Source organism: Drosophila navojoa, chromosome 4 (assembly GCF_054131105.1).
Source record: "Drosophila navojoa isolate 15081-1374.11 chromosome 4, UAZ_NAV_1.0, whole genome shotgun sequence".
NCBI lineage: Eukaryota > Metazoa > Arthropoda > Insecta > Diptera > Drosophilidae > Drosophila > Drosophila navojoa.
Window position 1 is genome coordinate 18,487,439 of NC_142892.1, and position 20,858 is coordinate 18,508,296.

The 20,858-nt window shown below is 40.9% G+C and overlaps 5 protein-coding genes across 5 annotated transcripts; all 5 read left to right on the top strand.

Annotated features, from left to right (window-relative positions):
- The first annotated feature begins 2,965 nt into the window (after nt 1–2,965).
- On the top strand, nt 2,966–4,731 carry LOC108657778 (protein terminus). Its single transcript, XM_018110435.3, has one exon. The coding sequence runs from the start codon at nt 3,049–3,051 to the stop codon at nt 4,309–4,311; it is 1,263 nt and encodes a 420-aa protein (XP_017965924.3). The 5' UTR covers nt 2,966–3,048; the 3' UTR covers nt 4,312–4,731.
- Nucleotides 4,732–10,943: 6,212 nt separating this feature from the next.
- LOC108652607 (prolyl 4-hydroxylase subunit alpha-2) lies at nt 10,944–13,015 on the top strand. Its single transcript, XM_089258964.1, has 8 exons — nt 10,944–11,125; nt 11,191–11,496; nt 11,550–11,749; nt 11,802–11,917; nt 11,979–12,362; nt 12,420–12,458; nt 12,521–12,674; nt 12,741–13,015. The coding sequence occupies exons 1-8, from the start codon at nt 10,971–10,973 to the stop codon at nt 12,764–12,766; spliced, it is 1,380 nt and encodes a 459-aa protein (XP_089115090.1). The 5' UTR covers nt 10,944–10,970; the 3' UTR covers nt 12,767–13,015.
- Nucleotides 12,992–15,454, top strand: LOC115565690 (prolyl 4-hydroxylase subunit alpha-1-like). The gene is made up of 7 exons (XM_089258962.1): nt 12,992–13,191; nt 13,268–13,419; nt 13,485–13,635; nt 13,693–13,889; nt 13,954–14,585; nt 14,655–14,817; nt 14,875–15,454. The coding sequence occupies exons 1-7, from the start codon at nt 12,992–12,994 to the stop codon at nt 14,940–14,942; spliced, it is 1,563 nt and encodes a 520-aa protein (XP_089115088.1). The 3' UTR covers nt 14,943–15,454.
- LOC108650260 (prolyl 4-hydroxylase subunit alpha-1) lies at nt 15,432–17,461 on the top strand. Its single transcript, XM_089258961.1, has 7 exons — nt 15,432–15,631; nt 15,717–15,868; nt 15,934–16,084; nt 16,142–16,338; nt 16,403–17,034; nt 17,106–17,268; nt 17,328–17,461. The coding sequence occupies exons 1-7, from the start codon at nt 15,432–15,434 to the stop codon at nt 17,408–17,410; spliced, it is 1,578 nt and encodes a 525-aa protein (XP_089115087.1). The 3' UTR covers nt 17,411–17,461.
- A 493-nt stretch (nt 17,462–17,954) lies between these two features.
- Nucleotides 17,955–19,916, top strand: LOC108651832 (prolyl 4-hydroxylase subunit alpha-1). The gene is made up of 6 exons (XM_018101734.3): nt 17,955–18,216; nt 18,281–18,574; nt 18,658–18,854; nt 18,911–19,473; nt 19,549–19,714; nt 19,782–19,916. The coding sequence occupies exons 1-6, from the start codon at nt 18,020–18,022 to the stop codon at nt 19,841–19,843; spliced, it is 1,479 nt and encodes a 492-aa protein (XP_017957223.1). The 5' UTR covers nt 17,955–18,019; the 3' UTR covers nt 19,844–19,916.
- The last annotated feature ends 942 nt before the right edge of the window (nt 19,917–20,858 follow it).

The following is a 20,858-nucleotide window of genomic DNA, read 5'->3' on the forward strand; positions in this document are numbered from 1 at the left end:
AAAAAAAAACAAATTAGAAATATTTAAATATTTAATTAGAATGATACAAATTATAAGTATTAACTCCTGCAAATAAAATTTAGAAAGTTTTCAAATTTCTTAAAGCAGTATTTAACTAAGCTAAAACTTAGCTCAACTTAATTAAAAATTCAGCATTCAACTCAATCAAGTTTTTGTTGATAAACTGTATCAAATTTGTTCGCCAAATGCCAAAGCTTCAGGCCTTACATGAACCACACATCGGACTAAACTCTAGGCTTAGTGAAGCGAATGCAGATTCAACAGCTTCTACACGCCTCCAGCTTTCAGCACTGACTCATCAATGATTCCCTTCCAGCTGTGCACAGGGTCAATGTGCGACTCTTAACAGCCTTTCAGCTGCGGAGAGACCCAAAGAGAGCAAAAAGAAGGAAGAAGGAAAATTGCGAGTTAGAGCAAAAACTGTCAACACTTTGAGCAGACCATAAAAAAAGAAAAGAAGAAAGAAAACTAAGTAAAAACTCGGAACGTCACCATTGCTGTCTCCACTTGTCTTGCAGTTTTTCTTCCTCTTCTACTTGGGCTTTTTATGAGTCAGCTGCTCACCTGCACACCAGATATCACCTGTCGATTATATGAGCCAGCACTGAGCCCTTAAGCAGCTTGGCACTCGGGACAGCTTCATAGCAGCAGAGTAGATAAATATAGAATATAGTCTGTCACACAGATGCGGCGATTAAACATTCTATGATGGAGCGCTCTAACAGTGTGGCACACCGTATGGCTGCCACAAAAGCTCTATCTAGGTGCCACACACACACACACTTATTATTTGTGCTGGCGTGATTTATATTCCATTTGATTGCCGAGGTGTTGCTTCTGTTGCTTGTTTGGCATTCGATTGCAACTAGCAGTAAATGGCAAATACCACTGTCGCACTTTGTTCTGATTTGATGCTGAATGATTCAATGCCACCGGCAGCAGCTGAAGGCTGGCAAAAGTGCTGCGACTACCTTTGAAAGTTTGCCAGTTGACCCGGTTTCTCATGCCCCTCCGCTGGTATCGTATTTATTTTAAAGATCTCCGTGCCAGAGTCAGACACACAGACAGACAGACAGACAGACAGTCGACTGTTGGCTTAGAGTGCGGCTGCTTTTCACCTCACTGCATTTTCCAGCTACTAGGCGACGTCATCTATCTCTCTCTCTCTCTCTCTATCTCTCGCTATTCTGAGCTGCCAACAGTGCCTTAATTAAGTTTTACGCCCTCTGCTCTATGGCATTGTTTTCTCGAGCATCCTTTTGCCAAAAATAATACCATAAATAAAACTGAGCAAAAAATGGGCAATGCGGAACTTTGAATACTCATTTAATGCCGCTGTTGAGCTCTAAAACAAAAGATTTTTAGAGAGCAATAAAAAGGACTGATTTTTTATTGTTTACTTTTGTTTATTTTTTCGCATTCAAATATATTTTTGGCGTTCCAATTCATATTTTTTTTCAAATATATTTTTTGCGTTGCAATTCATATTTTTTACAACGAAAAATTAGTTTTTATGATGTGGAAAAAATATGGAAAAATAAAATTTCCATACATTGACTGAAGGAAAAACTATTTAGAGCCAAATAAAAAATACTTAATATGTTTCATATTAAATTATAAAATATATTGTGGTATTGCAGTATTAAAAAAAAATTCGTCAGCTAGATTTTCATTTACTCTTCAGCTATAATAAATTTAATTTTATAAAATATTCCTAATTTATTCCTAATTTTCTGAAGTAGAAAATGCTTTAAGAATTATTATTCTGTACTATATTTAATACCAATTTGTGTGCGATATATTTGTAATGTACGAATGCGCTGTTCAAATTTTAATTTATGCAATCTAGCCTCTTAATTCATTAGCTGTTCCCACATAAGTTGCTCTTTAAATGATCTCAATCAGCAAAAAATCTTCAATTCGACTGCGGAAGAGTGCATTGGATAACTTACGACTCTACTCAACATATAAAACCATGATGATTAGGAAAAAGAGAATATCCTATGCTCTAATTACATACCAAAAGAGACCACGACACTAGAGAAGAGTTATTTTTAGAGGAGATATACTTTTTAAGAAGAATATATGAATGAAAACCAGAAATTCACTTTAAATGCAGCGCTGCTCGAAGCGTTGATCAACACAGCAAAAAGGCATACTTAAGAAGGAAACATAGTTAAGAGCACTTAAAGAGTGACAGAGAAAGAGAGAGAGAAAGAAAGTAGTGTACTACAAGTGAGTGCACTACAAATACTCCATTATACATCCGCTTTAAGTAGCATCTAATTGCCAGTGTTTATTCCTGGAGCATTTATTTAATGACGGCGTTGGCTTTAAAGGCCGCAAGGCAGTCAAACCAAAGCCGCAGCCAGACAATGAAGCGTTGAAAAAATAGCGGAAAAGGAAATTAAGTGACTGCAGCGTGGCCTGTTTGCGATGTCGCCCAGCTCCACCTCTTGGCGAACCGCTGTGGCCACTGTGGCACGCCATTGTCACGTCACTAGCCACACGGCTGTGGCCATTGTCCATTGTCCATTGTCCACTGTCCAGTGTCCATTTCGTTTGCGTCCAGACAGCTGGCAGCAGCAGTAGAACAACAATGGAGCTGCAACGAGAGCAATGGCAGCTTGTTTCGTGGTCGACAGATGCAAATTGAGGCAAGCGGCAGGCAAACAAGTTGAGCTAACCAATTTTAGAGAGTCTTAACTAGTTTACACTCAAGAGTTGCCCTAAGCGAGAAAAAGAGAGAGGATGAGAGTGAGCTTTAATATTTCCTTTTTTATGGGCACTACCGAGGCCTGCTGCAGGGATTACCGACCATAAATCCGGCCGAAAAAGGTCTGTGGCAGTGCAGCTGCTGCACATCTGGGCTCGACCTGCGACAGGTGGTTGGGTGGGTGGCTGTGCCTACCTGTTGGCCCACATAAAAGTGCGCTACCCCTGCTCGAGGCATATCAGTCAACGCGAAGACTGCGGCACAGCCACACATCAGCAGAAGCATCGATACTCAGCCAAGCGACCGTAGACATGGAGCCAATTTCCAGCTTTGTGTTTAGCAACGAGGGCGACCAGCAAACCTTCCACCATCAGTGGCACGCGGAGGGGCAGTTGCATGAGTGCAGCACCTGCCGGAGCAGCATCGACGCGGACGAGCCGCCCAGCCAGCACTGGCTGCGCCGCGGCGAGCAGCAGCAGCCGCAGCTCACCAAGCAGCAGCAAGCCGTCCTGGACATCATTGAGGCGCGGCAGCTGGAAACGTTCTTCTTCTGCGATGAGAGTGCACAGCAGAAGCTGGACGAGTTTCTGGCCGAGACGTGCAGCACGGCGGTGCCCGAGCTGCTGCGCTGGATGTTCCACAATGGCACGCAGCGTCTCGAGTTCCAGGTGGCCTGCTATGTCCTGGTGCAGAATCAGGTGCACATCTGCCAGAGCGGCACGGTGGTGGTGCAGCATCACTATGACATCGAGGAATGCGTCAGCGTTGTCTACGAGCTGCTCACCCAGCGCATCCAGAACTATCTCTGCAGCAGCCACGATGTGAGTCTGGATGAGTGCAGCATTACGCGCATTCGCGTTCAGCTGAAGAGGAAACGGGAGGAGAGCGAGACGCTCAGTGCGGACAGCCTGGCCACACTCCCACTGGCGCTGCAGCTCAACCACAGCAGCAGCAACAGCAGCAGCAGCACCACCACCACCAGTGAATCGGAATTGGCCAGCCTGCGGGCAGCCTATGTGAAGCACCAGCGCGAGTGCAACGGCTACTTTCCGCCCAACATGCGCGTCAATCTGTACGGCCTGCAGCAGTGCCTGACCACCAAGGAGCTGTATGTGGTGCCGTATCACATCAGCGAAACGCTGCAGCAGCAGCCCAACAAGAGCTTTCTCATACTGAACGATATCATGGGTCGATTCCAGCGCCTGCACGAGCTGCCCACGCCCATCCAGCCGAGTCGCGGTCGCTCCCGTCCCTACAAATGCCGGCGGTGTCGGGCGCAGTTCAAGAAACGCAGCCGTCTGCACATCCATCAGCAATTGCGCTGCGGCCAAGACTTCAGTTTGGACAGCATTCATCCGGACATTGTGGAGGTCTACGAGCAGTGCCTGCCCGTCTCACGCAGCCTCTCCCAGTACACCTGCTACGGCGCCACCAAGCCCAAGACCGTCATCCGCAAGGGCCAATTCGTGCCCATCGAGTGCGACTGGCGATGCAAGAGCTCCGTCCAGGTGCAGCACGGTCCCTGTGTGGTCATCAGCAATGCTCAGCTCAGCAGCCCCTGTAAATATCTATAGACCTAAGGCTTTGCTCAATAAATCAATAAATTTATAGGTAAAAACATTTTTAGGCACTCTATATATATGTATATGGGTAAATGGAATCATAAATTACTGATAATAATATAAAATATATGAAGCATACTTAAAGAAAAATATTTCTTTTTGTTTACTTTAAATATGTTGAGTGAATAATGAATGCAACAACAACAATAGCAACAGATTGAAGAGGTATGGAAAACCAAGTTGAAGTAGGGCTTTTTGCCTTAGAAGTAATGAAATTTTCAAAAATGTTTGCAGTTTTTATAGAAGGACAAATAAAAGTAGACATTATATAAGATGACTTTAAAACATCTACGGATGACAAGAAAATTATAAAGCTAAATTTCAAAGCAAATTGTTAGAGTAAACAAAAGATTACAATTATTAATAACCATTAAAAATAATAGCCATTAACCATTAAATATTATAAAAATATTATATTACTATGTATAGCAGATATATTACTATAATTATATTATTAACATTTAAAATATATTTTAAATTAAAATGTTTGTATTATTTTATTTATATTTATTAAATTAATTTTAGTATTAAATATCTTATTATTGAGTTATATACATCAAAGTAGTTCCCTAGCTGCTTCACCTATCAGTATTCAGAATCAACTTGTCTATTTAATCAGTCAATGAATCAATTTGCTAACTAGTTCAACCATTAGTAAATTATATTTTATTATTCCAATCAGCCATCACATATTAAGTGCCTGAATAATGGATTGTCAGGCCACTTAATATGTTTGTCAATTAATCAGCTAATTTTTTCATTATTATGTCAATAAAATAATTTACTACAATATCTACATTACTCTTTATCAACTTTGCTTATACTGATATAACATCCGTTCTACCTTTAACAATTATCTAGCAAAATGTATTAATTCTTATAAATAATATGTATAATTATATTTGAATTCTTATATCATACACTTTGTTTTCTGTTCAAGCATTTCTGACTCTAGCTCTAGCTCTGACGTTGTTGCTTATACCTATCAAGATTATATACTCTTCAACAGCATTTGTTTGCCCATCTATCAGTTAATATGTGTGTCTGTATATCTGTCTCTCTGTCTATCTCACAGTCTGTCTCTCTGTCAAAAGCAGGATTCGAAGAAAAGCTGCAGAAAATCATATAAGCTGTCTTATATGTATGTATGCAGCAGCATTCATTGGGTATCTACATTATTTGAGTAAAACGAAGCTAGAGTGCTTGCAGCAGGAGAGAGCGCTCCCATTGGCCACTTAAAGCTCAACTGCGAAGATCTCTACCTGGCACAGCATTTAAGAGCGACTGAGTGGTTGGGCGAAAGTTGCCCTATATAAAGGGCAGCAGCTGCAGCATTTCTTCAGTAGCCCAGGCCTGATGGGGTCGTGTAGTCGAACAGAAGCGAAGCGAAGTGTGAAGAGGAAATAAAGGAAATACTTAGGGGAAATATTTCGAGGAAACAATTCATAGTAATACTTAATACATGGAGAAATCACTTAAGGGAAATACTTAGAGGAAATACTGAGAGGAAATATTTAGAGGAAATGCATAAGGGAAATACTTCAGGCAAATACTTACAAGAACAACTTAGAAGAAAACTTAATACTTCGAGGAAACACTAAGTAGAAATAGAGAACAACTAGAGGAAATAGAGGCTAGAATTGACGCCACTCACAATAAAAATAGAAATTCTATAAAATACACATTTATGTATCAACATTTTAGACTCTACCTGCAAGGATGTAAGAGATATCATTTTATAAGTAATTTTTAATAAGGTCTTTAATCAACATTAAAATTTCATATCAACAATTTCCCATTTCCAATGCGATCTGAGTATATAAAATGATTTGTTCATCTCATTTTCTCTCTCTCATCTCTCTTTTTGTAGAGCTCACTCTGCCAATTGCGCTGAAGCAAGCGTCATGTTCTTCATTGTGCAAGCATAACAACTCAATATATTAGAAGAAGAAGATAAGCGAAGGCGGACGAACTAATAGAGCTTTGCAGCTCTTCGATTGGCTGCATGGGTGCCAGATCAAGGTCAACAGGAATTTACTACGTGAATTGATAGCGCTGAACGACGAGAGCTTCACAATCGCAGCCAACATCAAACTCAAATGTCAATCAGCACTAGAAATTGGATTATTAGAGCACAACGCTTGCATAACAAACCTGATGGAACTCAATCAAAGAGGCTCAATAGCGCAACCTAACAAAACAGAATAGAAAATTGGAGACCAAAGTAAAATTTCTTGCCCAGGTGTACATAAATTGAATAATTTGGAAAGAAAAAGCTTCGCACCATAATTTAATATAATTGTTGAACATTTTCTGTGATATTTCATAAGTTTCACATCAATTATTGCTCTTGCTTTTACAGGGTATAATTTGAAGTGCACTAAACGTAATGTGAGCCAATAACGCCGGCTCGATACTAAAATAGTCCTTGCTAGCCGGTCTGGCCATTGTTTTAATAGAAAATCGAAAGGACGACAAGGACAACAAGTGCAAAATATGAGCGACCATCAATTTAAGCCCAAAATGAGCAAGAGAAATAAAATAAACAATAAAGAATAACCAAAAAAATAAACATTTCACACAAAGTTAGACCTGTTCAAACAATTGATAAATCGATTTTTATTTTGTATACAGATACCCTCGAATAACCCTGGGTTAATCGATTAGTTTTTATATAAACAAAAGGTGTGCATGACATTAAAAATATTCGGGTAAGGGAAATTTATAATTTAAAAAAAAATTAAATAAATAAAAAAAAAACATTTCTTAAATTTAATAAATATTTAAGTTTTTAAACTAAAAGAAAATAAACATCAATAAATTATTAACTATAGCATTTAAAAAGTATAGTAATTTTTATAGAATATTATTATAAATTATAAATATACTCTCCGCTTCTACAATTGCTTAACTATTCAAAATACCCAATTGTTTAGTCATGGGATTTAAATAAATTTATAAAATTTAGTTCGATTGAAAAAATTAATTTAATTAAATACAGAAATTTGTATTTATTATAATTGTATAATTTATTTTTGTATTATTATTACTATTTATATCATTTATCAATTTTTATATTATATATAAAATTATTTTCATATATTATCACTCTCTACTAAGGGGTATGTCATAGTCTGAATTTTTCTATTGATTTTTGAGGGTTATTTTTTTAGAAGGTTATAAATTGCAAGGCTGAATGACATGCCGTCCTATGTCAATGTTGCTGGCCAAAAGCTGTGTTAGTAAATCGTGTGGAATTCACGCCCCGTCACTTCTACCCAGCATCCCGATGCCACCGCCCAACCGACCAGTCCGCCCCTCCCATAAGGATGCTAGCGGGCGGAGCGGGAAAAATTCAGCGTAATAACACATAATTCAAATGTGACGCTGGACACATTAGTTCCGCCGTTTTGAGCACGCGCCGGGCGTCTGGTGATAAATGAAGGTTCAACAGGTTGATGGCCGCAGCTGGCGCAGCAGTTAAAGTAGATTTCATGCTGGACAATTTCTAAGCAGTTCGTAAAATCTTGTGTGCCAAAAAAAATAAATTCATACAGAGAGAGAGAGAGAGAGACGAAGAGTGGGAAAGCACCATAAAATGTATTAAATGCGCATTTCATTTGAAATGCTGCGACTGCCATCGATGATTGATGAATGTCGGCGTGCGTATGACGACAGAGAACTTGGCACATGGGCCATAAAACATTTTCAGCAGAAGCTCATCAAGTAGCCATACAATAAATAAAAGAACATTCGCAAACAATTCGTGATGGCACGACAGAGCTTCCCAAATGTGGGAGATCATAAAAATGCAACGCCCCAACGTCAAAGACCGAAACTCATTCAAATTCTGGCAACAGATATATGTGCACATACATATACACATATATATATATATATATATATATATGTGTATATGTACATGCATAAAGAGCAGACAAAAGACATAAAGTAAATGAAGCGCCGCACCTAATACAAAAGCAAAAGCAACAAGAAAAGTGAGAGACAAGTATTTCTATTTCTATTCCATTTCCATTTGCCATTTGCCATTGCCGTAACTCAATGCTATTTAAAGCCAACTCGAAATCAAAATCAATTGTTGCAAGCACACATACATAAACACACACATACATACAAAAGAGAGCAAGCAATGTCAGTGCTTGGTTTAATAGAAAGATAATCATATATGGGGTATATTGGGAGACTCACACACACACAGAGACGATGGCCAGGCAAATGGAACCACAACAAATCTGCAACATTCACTTGCAACTTGTTCGCTTTGGATTTGATATATATATGTATATATATATATTAAAGAGATAGATATGTTGACATGTCAAAGCATTGCTTAACGTGTAGAACTCAATTCCTTGCACAACCCGATTGCCATGACAACGATAGAAATAACAAAAACTGTGTCACCGAGACCGAGTCCAATCAGCAACAACATTTAATTGGCTTATAATGCACCATGGCACACAAACGTCTAACGTGCTACGAAAATATGCTATACGGGGTCGTATACGTAATGCGCTGGGAGCTACAGAGCAACGGAACAGCAATGGAGTGCATGAGCAGTTGTTGTTGAGCGTTTTTCAATTACCAAGCTGAAGAGTATGTAAACAAATCTGTTAGTTTTATAGGATTAGATATACGAAAGCTATGCATAGGCAAATTTCAAAAACATAAGCTAAACAGCTCTCGAAGCGAACGTGGGTGAGTAGGGAATACCGTAGAAACCGGTTATAGGGACGCCTTAAGGGACCGTATAACCATGTAAGTTTGCTCATATAACCAAATTCAACTGTATATAAAATAGGCAGGTAAGCTTTTAAATAGTAAGCCAGATTTCCGTACAACTAATTCTATATATATTGTTTACAACCTATCCAATACTTTAGAACAATATACAGTAGGTAACATAAATATTCGGTTGTTTTTCTTTGTCAACTCTTTTTTCGGTTTATGTATAATCTATGTTGGTTATGTTAAATATACTACATTGATATATATATACCTCATCGAAAAGGTTATTTTTTAATCAAGAATTTAACATTTACACTTTTTCAATTTCAATTAATATTTTATTTTATAGGCGTTTGAAGTTAGCCTAATATTAATGTTACTCATTGTACATGTGGAAATCTCTCTAGTTCTGAAAGTAATAAATTGTGCTTTATTTTGTGAAACAAAGTCCCAACAGAAATACAAAGCCAATGGCGTATGGTAAAGAAACAAAATATGCAAAATATAATCTACCTACAATATATTTCCACATATCCAAATACCCGCAACTATCCGCTATTTATGATAAATATTATAATATATTTTATTTCATACCCATTGCAAAATATCGATTATATCCCTGTGCTAGTTCTGATATGTGGCAGGACAAAGGTCACTGTCTGTTAATCCTGCATGAAATGGTCCCAGACACAACTACCTAATGACACATGTTTAATCAAGAGGAATTTATTTGTATCAAATCAAGCAAAAGACAATCGTCTAACCAGCTGTGCAAGCACAACCGGGCGCATAAATATCCATTGGCCACACACACACACAACCACACACACACAGAGAGACATTGGAATTGGAAATTTGCAATTTAAATGGTTTAATGTCGCGCCAAAATAAATCAATACAGTGCCCAGGGCTCAGACATTAAGCTGTTGGTCGACAAACAATAGCCTAAATAAATTGTTTAAGTGCTATCTAAATAGGTTCATAAACATGAATGATTGCTCGGATGAGGCGAGAGCAATGCGACTGTCCCAGCTGTGCAAATGATAAAGCGCATATTTTCCATTTCTCTATATATCAAGGTGGCAAAGTATCTGACAAATAGCATTGCGCTTGGGTATACCTCAGCAGCTGCATGTGAGAGCGCAATCGAGAAACATGTACGAATATTTGAGACGGGCATGCACGAATTCATAATACTCGCTCTTTGTAAAAGTTTATAGTTAAATTTTGTTTGAAAATTCATTTACAGCTGTTTCAACTACGATCCACACAAATATGTTAGTATACCCTCCACATAAATGCCTTAAATAGCTGAAAATCAATATACTCTTTTTGTGAACTACTTGAACAAGTATAAAGACAAAATACAAGGAAAGCTTTGCATTCGAATGTATTCGCAGTGCATAATGCACGTTCAGGGTCACTCATATGAAAGGTTTTCAGCCCTAGTACTAGAGCAGGGGCTTACATTACAATTTTTTGCTATAAATCGTAAACATTTTAGAAGTACACTTCAGTCGGTAAGCTGTGAAGGAAACAAATAGATTTATTCTTTGACTCGACAACAGCTGCACGAAGATTTCCATTGCAAAAAGTCTATAGAATTAGAAAAGCATTAGCCTAAAAAGAATCGAAATGAGCATACCTCTTGACGCTATATCGACTCAGTCCTTATCAAGAATATATACAATTTGTGGGATTTGTCACGCCTCCATTTGACTTTACATACATATTTACAAAAGCATTATACCCTGATTTACCATTATCAATGGTTTCAGCATATAAAAAGCTTGACTAACGGCATAAGAGCATTCCATAATTCCATAAGTGGCACAACGAAATATCTCCTATAAACTTGTAATATGAGGCCAAGTCTACATTGTTCGATATACCTAACATTTCTATGGATTCCTGCTTATTATGCAAAGGAAACACTTAAATCTGCCCAAAGTCGGTTCATACAGGAGCTCAGCCAGTATACGAAGGAATTGGAAAGCAAAATTAATACCATCGAGGGGTAAATGAAGTGTGGCGATAAAAATGATGGGATAATAACTGATTTCCTGATTTCTGCGCTGACAGCTTTCTGGCTGAAGTGAGTGCCAAGAGACAGCAATGGAGCCCAGACCCCGAGGCGTATGTAGCAAATCCGCTAAACAGTTATGCGCTTATACGACGTCTGCATGAGGATTGGAGTTTCTTTGAGGCTTACATGAGCGAATCAGTGGGCCCTGCTCAAACGGCAAACGTAAATAAGCTGATTGAAATGGAGTCGCCCAAGGTCGAGGAGTTGGAGAAGGCAATGGAAGCACTTCTATACCTACAGAGCCACTATGATTTGGATGCGAAGCAGCTGGCTGAAGGAATGATCGATGGCAACAAGTATAGGTGAGTGAGCGGCTCTTGGGCTGAATATAATCTATGATGGACCCACTTTCTAGTGCTCAACTTGGCACTCTCGATTGCTTTGCACTGGCCGAGTTCTGTCAGCGGAAATCTCTTCAACATTTCGCCTTGGCCTGGCAGAGGGCAGCCCTGGAGCAGTTTAACTATGCTCAACATGCCGAGCTGTATGGTGAAGTATATCAACTGAGTGTCAGCGATTTATATGGAATGTATGCGACGATGTTGGCTAACAGCGGTGGGTGGAAAAGCGGTGTATATAGAATTCTTTTAAAATAAATATCTTATAGGCTATATCAAGGAGGCTTTGGACGTGCTTAACAACGCCGCCGATTCACACATTTCACTCTGGCTGCAGCGACGAGCTCTGCAGAATTTTGGTCAGCATCTGAAAGCAAACAGTTCAGTGAGTCAAGACAATAATTCTGACATTATTTATTGTATCTTACTTGACTTTATTGTGGCAGCAAAAGCTCGACAATTTGACGACAGCACAGCGCGGCTGTCGAGGTCAGTATCCGGCTGTGAGAAAATTGTTCTGCTACTATCGTAATTCAACTGAACCCTTGCTTATGCTGGCGCGCTTCAAGGTGGAGTTACTTAGCATGAAGCCCTATGTGGCCCTTTATCATGATGTCGTATATGATAAAGAAATTGAAGATCTACTCTACATAAGGCATGACGGCATAAAATATGATCGATTCGAGCAATATGCTAGCAAAACAATACACTTAGAGCTGAATCGTGCACTCCATAATCGCCTTAGGGCAATGACGGGAACGAATATGGACTTTGGCAAAGATTTCGAACTGCAGTACGATGGATTGGCTCTAAAGCCTGAAAAGCAACAGGTATATTATAAGGCATATAAAATATATATCGTTTCCAATCAAATCCAAAACTTTTAGCCTCAATCGGGCAGTCTAACAGCCTCCATAACGCTTTTCGTAAGTACTTTAAATACCTCATTACAAATGAAATAAAAACTAGGCTTAATTCTCCTCTATAGCTGAACGATGTACCGCAAGGTGGTGCCACTATAATTCCTGATCATCAACTTTATATAAAACCGGAAAAGGGCTTTGCGCTGATTTCACATGTTTTAGACTCGCAGCGCCGCCTGAACTATTTCTCATGTCCCGTCTTGGTGGGCTGCAAGTGGAGTAAGTTTTTATATAAATATATATTTCTCATATATAATTGCATAATTGGAAATATTACATTTGCAGCTCTCTCTCAGCGCAAGTACATATGATTCTATGGACTCAACTACTCTTGCCTCAATAACAGTTGAACGATGCCTAAGCGTCTCAATATCCATGCCGTCGTCATCCGGAAAATTATTAATACAAGTATCTAGAATTAGAAATGCATATTAAATTGGATTTCTCACTTGAGGTGTAATTAGTGTACCGTGATTAATTTAGTTTAAGCCAATACTTAGCTTAACTTGATTTTCTCAGTTTACAAACGATCGACAATGAAGTTACACGTATCATTTTTGGGTCTCCTCATCTTTCTGTTTGGCCCTTGTGTCAACTGTAAGATAAATTATTTTGCAGAGTACTACAGCAGCTCAATTGTAGGTCTAGTGAAGCTGCTAGATATTGAGAACCAGTTCGTGCTTCGAATGAAAGAATATGCCGAGGCGCAGGAACAAAAGCTGTCAACGCTGAAGACGTGCGTGAATACTAACCTAACTAATAATCGAAATTATTATTAATCGAAAATATTATTTACGAAATTAATTCGCCAGTTACCTGAAGATCCTGGAACGCGAGCGACTTCAAAGCACAAAAGAACAAAAACAGTACCTCTCCAGTCCTCTGCATAAGTTTTCACTCATTCGACGGTTGCGCCAGGATTGGCCCACACTGCAGAATTACACAAAGCAGGAGGTGGGCGCAGGTAACCCAGAATCGTAATCCGATATGAGTCGAGTCATATAAGCTTTCATTTCAATGCCTATGCAGAGCAACTGCAAGCCATGACAGAGCTCTTGGCCAAGGCGCCCGACGAGGACGACTTGCAAGAAATGCTGAAGGGAATTGATCGCATCGAGTACTTCTATGACCTCAATCCGACTGACATGTCACTAGGTCGACTGCAAGACAGGGAATTCGGGTAAGTTGTTCGCCAGCTGCAGGCCAAGCTTACTCTACAAACTCAAATGTGCCGCAGTCAAACGCTTTCCATTCGCGACTGTCTGGCTCTGGCCCAATTCAAATATGAGAAGAAGGATTACGGAGGAGCGTTCGCCTGGTACAGCATCGCACTGAAGCGGGAGAGGGAGCCAAAGTCCTTTACCTATGACAAACTGCTGGGCCGTGCACTAAATGGCGTGCGTGAACAATTTGCCAGGACGCGTCTGCTCAAAGGTAGGGGCAATAGATATTGGATCCAGACTCGCGTATAGCTCATAAACACAAACCTATCACTCAGTCATGACCAAGGAGGAGCCCTTGCTGAGTGACACACAACTGCGGGCCGAGGTCGACAAGATTCTCAACAGATCGGCTTTTGTGGAGCACTTTGTGAACGATTTGCTGGAACGGGATGATGAAATAGTATCGCATGATAAGCAACTGCAAGAGCCGTACTATTTGGGTTGTCGCGGAGGCTATCCCAAGCGCACGAATCTCCATTGTCGCTACAATACGACGACTACACCTTTCCTCAGGCTGGCCCCGTTTAAAATGGAGGAAGTCAGTCTTGATCCGTATATTGTCATGTACCATAATGCCATTTCCGACAGCGAGATTGAGGATATGAAACAGCAAGCCACAGAATTCGCTAACGGGCTTTCAAGCAGTCTGGAATTGAATGCAACTATAAAGCCAGAAATTGTGGCACGAATGCAGCTGGTAGAAAATATGAGTCCAGTCATGGACCGTATAAACGTACGCATCACAGATATTACTGGCTTCGAGGTCGATGAGTTTAAACCAGTGCAGGTCGCCAATTACGGCATCGGCGGCTACTTTATGCCCCACTTCGACTACACGACGACGGACCGGTTAAGCAAACAAGACATTTACGGGTTAGGCGATCGAACGGCTACTCTAGTGTTCTACGTCTGTATTCAATATCCAATTTCCTTAAATTGAGTCGAATTGCACAATTTAATATATTTGCTTTTGTAGGCGAGCGACGTACAGGGTGGTGCAACCGTCTTTCCCAACATTCAAGTTGCAGTCCAACCGCAGAAGGGTAGCGCCTTGCATTGGTATAATCTATTCGATGACGACTCTCACAATCCACTTACACTGCATACTGTATGTCCCGTGATATCCGGATCTCGATGGAGTAAGCTTCGCGTACATTTACAAATTGCCTTTAATAATATTTTATATGTTTTTTAAGCACTGAACAAATTCATACATTCGGACTCACAGCTTTTTAGGAAGCCCTGTCTTCCCAGGAAAATCTAAAGAAAAGTTAATGAATAAAAATAAATTATATATATATTGATAACGAATATTGCGGCTTCAGGCATTACCTTATTATCATAATATATACACTAACACTCTCAATTGTCTCTGAAACTGGTTTATATGCATTTCAGGCTGGAACTCTCTTCAGCTCTCTTGCAACTATGGCATTCCACAATCTACATACAACTACAGATGTATATTCTTTTGCCTGATTGGATTTATTACAATTGCAGCTCTATCTCCCAGCGCATATACATATGATTCTATAGACTCTACTACTCTTGCCCCAAGAACAGTTGAACGATGCCTATGCGTCTCAATATCCATGCCGTCGTCATCCACAAAATTATTTATACAAGTATCTAGAATTAGAAATGCATATTAAATTGGATTTGTCACTTGAGGTGTAATTAGTGTACCGTGATTAATTTAGTTTAAGCCAATACTTAGCTTAACTTGATTTTCTCAGTTTACAAACGTTCGACAATGAAGTTACACGTATCATTTTTGGGTCTCCTCATCTTTCTGTTTGGCCCCTGTGTCAACTGTGAGCTAAATCTTTATGCAGAGTACTACAGCAGCTCAATTGTGGGTCTAGTGAAGCTGCTAGATATTGAGAACCAGTTCGTGCTTCGAATGAAAGAATATGCCGAGGCGCAGGAACAAAAGCTGGCAACGCTGAAGACGTGCGTGAATACTAACCTAATAATTGAAATTAAAATATTATTAAATTTATTATATTATTAAATTAATTTCGTAATAATTTGCCAGTTACCTGAAGATCCTGGAACGCGAGCGACTTCAAAGCACAAAAGAACAAAAACAGTACCTCTCCAGTCCTCTGCATAAGTTTTCACTCATTCGACGGTTGCGCCAGGATTGGCCCACACTGCAGAATTACACAAAGCAGGAAGTGGGCGCAGGTAAACCAAAATCGTAATCCGATATGAGTCGAGTCATATGAGCTTTCATTTCAATGCCTATGCAGAGCAACTGCAAGCCATGACAGAGCTCTTGGTCAAGGCGCCCGACGAGGACGACTTGCAAGAAATGCTGAAGGGAATTGATCGCATCGAGTACTTCTATGACCTCAATCCGATTGACATGTCACTAGGTCGACTGCAAGACAGGGAATTCGGGTAAGTTGTTCGCCAGCTGCAGGCCAAGCTTACTCTACAAACTCAAATGTGCCGCAGTCAAACGCTTTCCATTCGCGACTGTCTGGCTCTGGCCCAATTCAAATATGAGAAGAAGGATTACGGAGGAGCGTTCGCCTGGTACAGCATCGCACTGAAGCGGGAGAGGGAGCCAAAGTCCTTTACCTATGACAAACTGCTGGGCCGTGCACTAGATGGCGTGCGTGAACAATTTGCCAGGACGCGTCTGCTCAAAGGTAGGCGCAATAGATATTAGATCCAGACTCGCGTATAGCTCATAAACACAAACCTATCACTCAGTCATGACCAAGGAGGAGCCCCTGCTGAGTGACACACAACTGCGGGCCGAGGTCGACAAGATTCTCAACAGATCGGCTTTAGTGGAGCACTTTGTGAACGATTTGCTGGAACGGGATGATGAAATAGTATCGCATAATAAGCAACTGCAAGAGCCGTACTATTTGGGTTGTCGCGGAGGCTATCCCAAGCGCACGAATCTCCATTGTCGCTACAACACGACGACTACACCTTTCCTCAGGCTGGCCCCGTTTAAAATGGAGGAAGTCAGTCTCGATCCGTATATTGTCCTGTACCATAATGCCATTTCCGACAGCGAGATTGAGGATATGAAACAGCAAGCAAAAAACTTTACTAATGGATTCACAAGAAGCCCTTCACTGAATGTAACTGCAAAGCCAAACATTGTGGCACGAATAGATTGGATTGAAAAAATGACCCCATTCACAGACCGTATAAACGTACGCGTTACAGATATTACTGGCTTCGACGTCAATGAATTTAAAACACTGCAGATCGCTAACTACGGCATCGGCGGCCACTTTATACCCCACTTCGACTACACGACGGCGGATCGCTTAAGCATGAAACACATTTACGGATTAGGCGAGCGTACGGCTACAGTAGTGTTCTACGTCTGTATTCAATATCCAATTTCCTTAAATTAAGTCGAATTGCGGAGTATAATATATATTTACTTTTGTAGGCGAGCGAAGTACAGGGTGGTGCAACCGTCTTTCCCAACATTCAAGTTACAGTCCAACCGCAGAAGGGTAGCGCCTTGCATTGGTATAATCTATTCGATGACGACTCTCACAATCCACTTACACTGCATACTGTATGTCCCGTGATATCCGGATCTAGATGGAGTAAGCTTCGCGTACATTTACAAATTGCCTTTAATAATATTTTATATGTTGTTTTTAAGCAATCAACAAATTCATACATTCGGATGCTCAGCTCTTTAGGAAGCCCTGTCTGGCCAGGAGGATATCTCAGCTAAAGAACTAAACGAAACAATAAGAAGAAATACTTTTTAATAAAATTATAGATTCAAACATATATATTCATAATATTGTAAAGCTTTACCTCTGTCTCTGAAACAATAGAGGAACTGCTGTCCATTGAAAGTGTCTCAAAGGCTGATGGTTTATGGGCATTGTACGAGCATGATGACGAATCGCTCAAGTTCGAACATGGGTCGATTCGAAAAATTTAGCTTGAACTCAGTCTGTAGCGGAATCTGTTTATTTTATTGTTGTATTATTGCAAAATGCTAAAATATTATTAAAAAAAAAATTGTAAAAAATTAATTCAGCTACTTCAAGTAGAACAAAAAAAACCTATTCATATTATCGAATAAAACATATAGCCCATTAAAATAAGGAAAGGCAACATAAAATAACATGATATATAAATTGATTGAACACTGCGGTTACCTAGGGTATCACGTAGTCGAAATCTATTCAATCTATTAAACTTTCTGGTCACGCTATGACTAATGCATGAAACTTCAAAATATACCATAGAAACAAACTACTGTTAGTTGAAATAAGTCATGAGTGAGCACTAGTCCAGCGTCATATAGAATACCAATTGGAATAGTTTCTAGGGCTAAAAATGACGTGGTTTTTCATATGTTTTCTAGCATTACAATTAGTTTTTTGCAATGCAGAAATGCATAAAGAAAACGAAATATTTCGGTACAGCGGATCCAATGGGAGCATGGTTAAGTTTCTGAAGCTGGAAAATAAACTTAAAAAAAACTTGGAGGTCATTGGCAAGGACTTGCAGGATAAGCTAAATATGATAAAGCTGTGAGTGCAAGCGTAACTGCAAAAGTCACTTTCGAAAGTAGTCACAAAATTCACTTACTCCCAGCTACCAGACGATGTTGGAGCATGTTCCTCTGACTGGCCCCAAAAAGCAGGAGGAGTATGTTGCAAATCCTCTTAACGCATTTGCATTGCTGAGAAGGCTCCGACAGGACTGGCCCAAATGGCTGGCATACCTTGGCAATCAAACCAAAATGGAAAGGATGCAAAAGCATTTGGAGCTGGTGCCAAGCGAGAAAGACTTGCAGACAGCTGTTGAAGGCTTATTGCGCATTGAGAGTGTCTACAATCTGGAGACATCTCATATGGCCAAGGGCTTGCTGCTCGACACGCAATACAAGTGGGTGATGGATGGATGACATGGAGCATACCACTATAAGAATAGAAATGACAGCCGGTTTCTCTTTTTCGATTTCCATTCAGCTCGTTTCTTACAACACCTGATTGCATTGCCCTGGCGGAGAGACTCTTCAATGATACAGAATATGCCAGATCTTCGCATTGGTATCGCACAGCGGTGCGACTATACAGACAGCCGTATGATAATCTGTTCAGTCGCGTGCTAGGCTTGAAGCGCAAAAAACTGAACAGAATGTACGCTCAGGCGATTGTCAACGAGCGTAAGCAAGCAGTTGAGTAATCATTATGTATACTAAATATAATTGATCTTTGATAGCGGATAACACAAATACGCCGCCAACGGATGGCATCGATCCCAGCTGGCAAGAACTGGCTGAAAAAATATCGAAGAACGTTATTCGCGAGAGCAGCAGCGATAAAATCACTCACATGGTCAATAAGTATCTGTCTGTGGATGAGAAAATCTACATCAGTCTGCGGGCCAAGTATAGGCCACAGCCCAAAGCCGTGGAGAGAGCTTGTCGCGGACTCTGGCCGGAGCGGAAGACGGATCATTTAAGCTGTCGCTACGTCTACGAGAACTCAGCTTACTTGAAGCTGGCGCCACTGAAGCTGGAGCAGTTGAGTCTGGAGCCCTTGGTGCAGCTCTATCACGATGTGTTGTACGATAGTGAAATAAAAGCGATTCAAAATATGTCAGTTCCCGAAGCCAACGCCAAGAGGGTGGAGCTGAGCGTAAATCAGAGAATTGCTGATATGACGGGCTTCGGTATGATGGAGCATAATAAGCTGCACGTGCTCAACTTTGCCCTGGGCCAAGGCGCCGACACGAAAAGCTGCAAAGCGCGTGCCGATCGCATAGCCACAATTGTCTTTTATGTAAGCAGAGAGATAGCAGGATTACTATACAATCGTAATAATAATTATAATATATTCTATTATTTACCCATTCAGGCGAATGACGTTGCTGTCGGTGGCGCTACCATTTTTCCAAAACTGCGGCTTCTGGTCCAGCCGAGGCGTGGCACAGCCCTGCTGTGGTACAATTTGAATGCAGCCGGCGCAGCAGATCCTTTGGCAAAGCACGCTGTGTGCCCCGTGGTCCTGGGCTCCAGATGGGGTTGGTTAAATGCAACTACAAGTATATACATGTAGCTAGATTAACCATGCTTAATATTCAATTACAGCCATTACAAAGTGCATGGAGCAGGAACAGCGGCGGCCGTCCAAGAAGCTCTGCCTGGCCTGAATAGATATATAGATGTCTCTGAAAGATAAGAGTAATGCTAATAAACAGCTCAATGCTTACAAAAGTGGAACAATGCTCACCCTCTCTTTCGGTCTGGCTTCTTCTCCTCCTTCTTTTTTCGCTGTCATGTTTGCCATAAAAATTGCAAGCGTCACTAGATTTGGAACGGGGCAAGGGTCGAGGTGGGGAGGGGCCAAGTCGCGTCGAATCGGCTGCTATCTGCTGCTCCATCGTAAGCTTATGTGCTTGCCCCAAATACCATTTAGCGGAAGTGCACACTTCAGTAATGGAATGGGCGACGCAAAGTGCCAGAGAGGACGAGCACAATGAAAGGCGGCGCATTGACAATGGCGCTCAAGCGCGATGCTTAAAGAGAGAAACAACGTTCATTTTTCACCCGACAACAAACAGAGGACACAACACTCGCACACGCACACACACTTGGGCGCGTTAAGGATGCGCTCAACTGATTTTATATGCGTTGGGGGCAACTGTTGACTGGCCATGAAACTTTTCATGAATATTTTAAGCAATTGCATAATTTACAATTGCAGCAGCGAGTATCAGGCGCAACAGCGGCGACTCCTCGAGTCTCGAGTCGGCGAAACTAATTGCCAAGATTACGGCAAGCTGAATGCAATGGTCTTCGCGCGTAAGGGCGTGCGGGCGTGCTAGAGGCGTGGCTGGCAACTCAAATAGCAGCACTAATTGGAAAATTTTCAACTGCATTTGCTGCCCCGCGTTGCAGCTCTTAAATAGTGCTAATACTTGGTTAAGTTGTTGGCCCGCCGCCGAAAACTTACACTGGGTGGGATGCCAGGCAGACAGGCGGACAGGCGGACGGACGGACAGTGAGACGGACAGAGACAGAGGCAGGCAGACAGCCAAGCTGTCGGCTGTGAGTGTTGCGGCAAATAAAATCAGCATGAATGCAATTGTGCAGCTCACTCGCCAGAAACCCGAGGCTACAGAAAAAAAAAAAAATAAAAGCGAGACAAGAGATCAGAGAGAACAG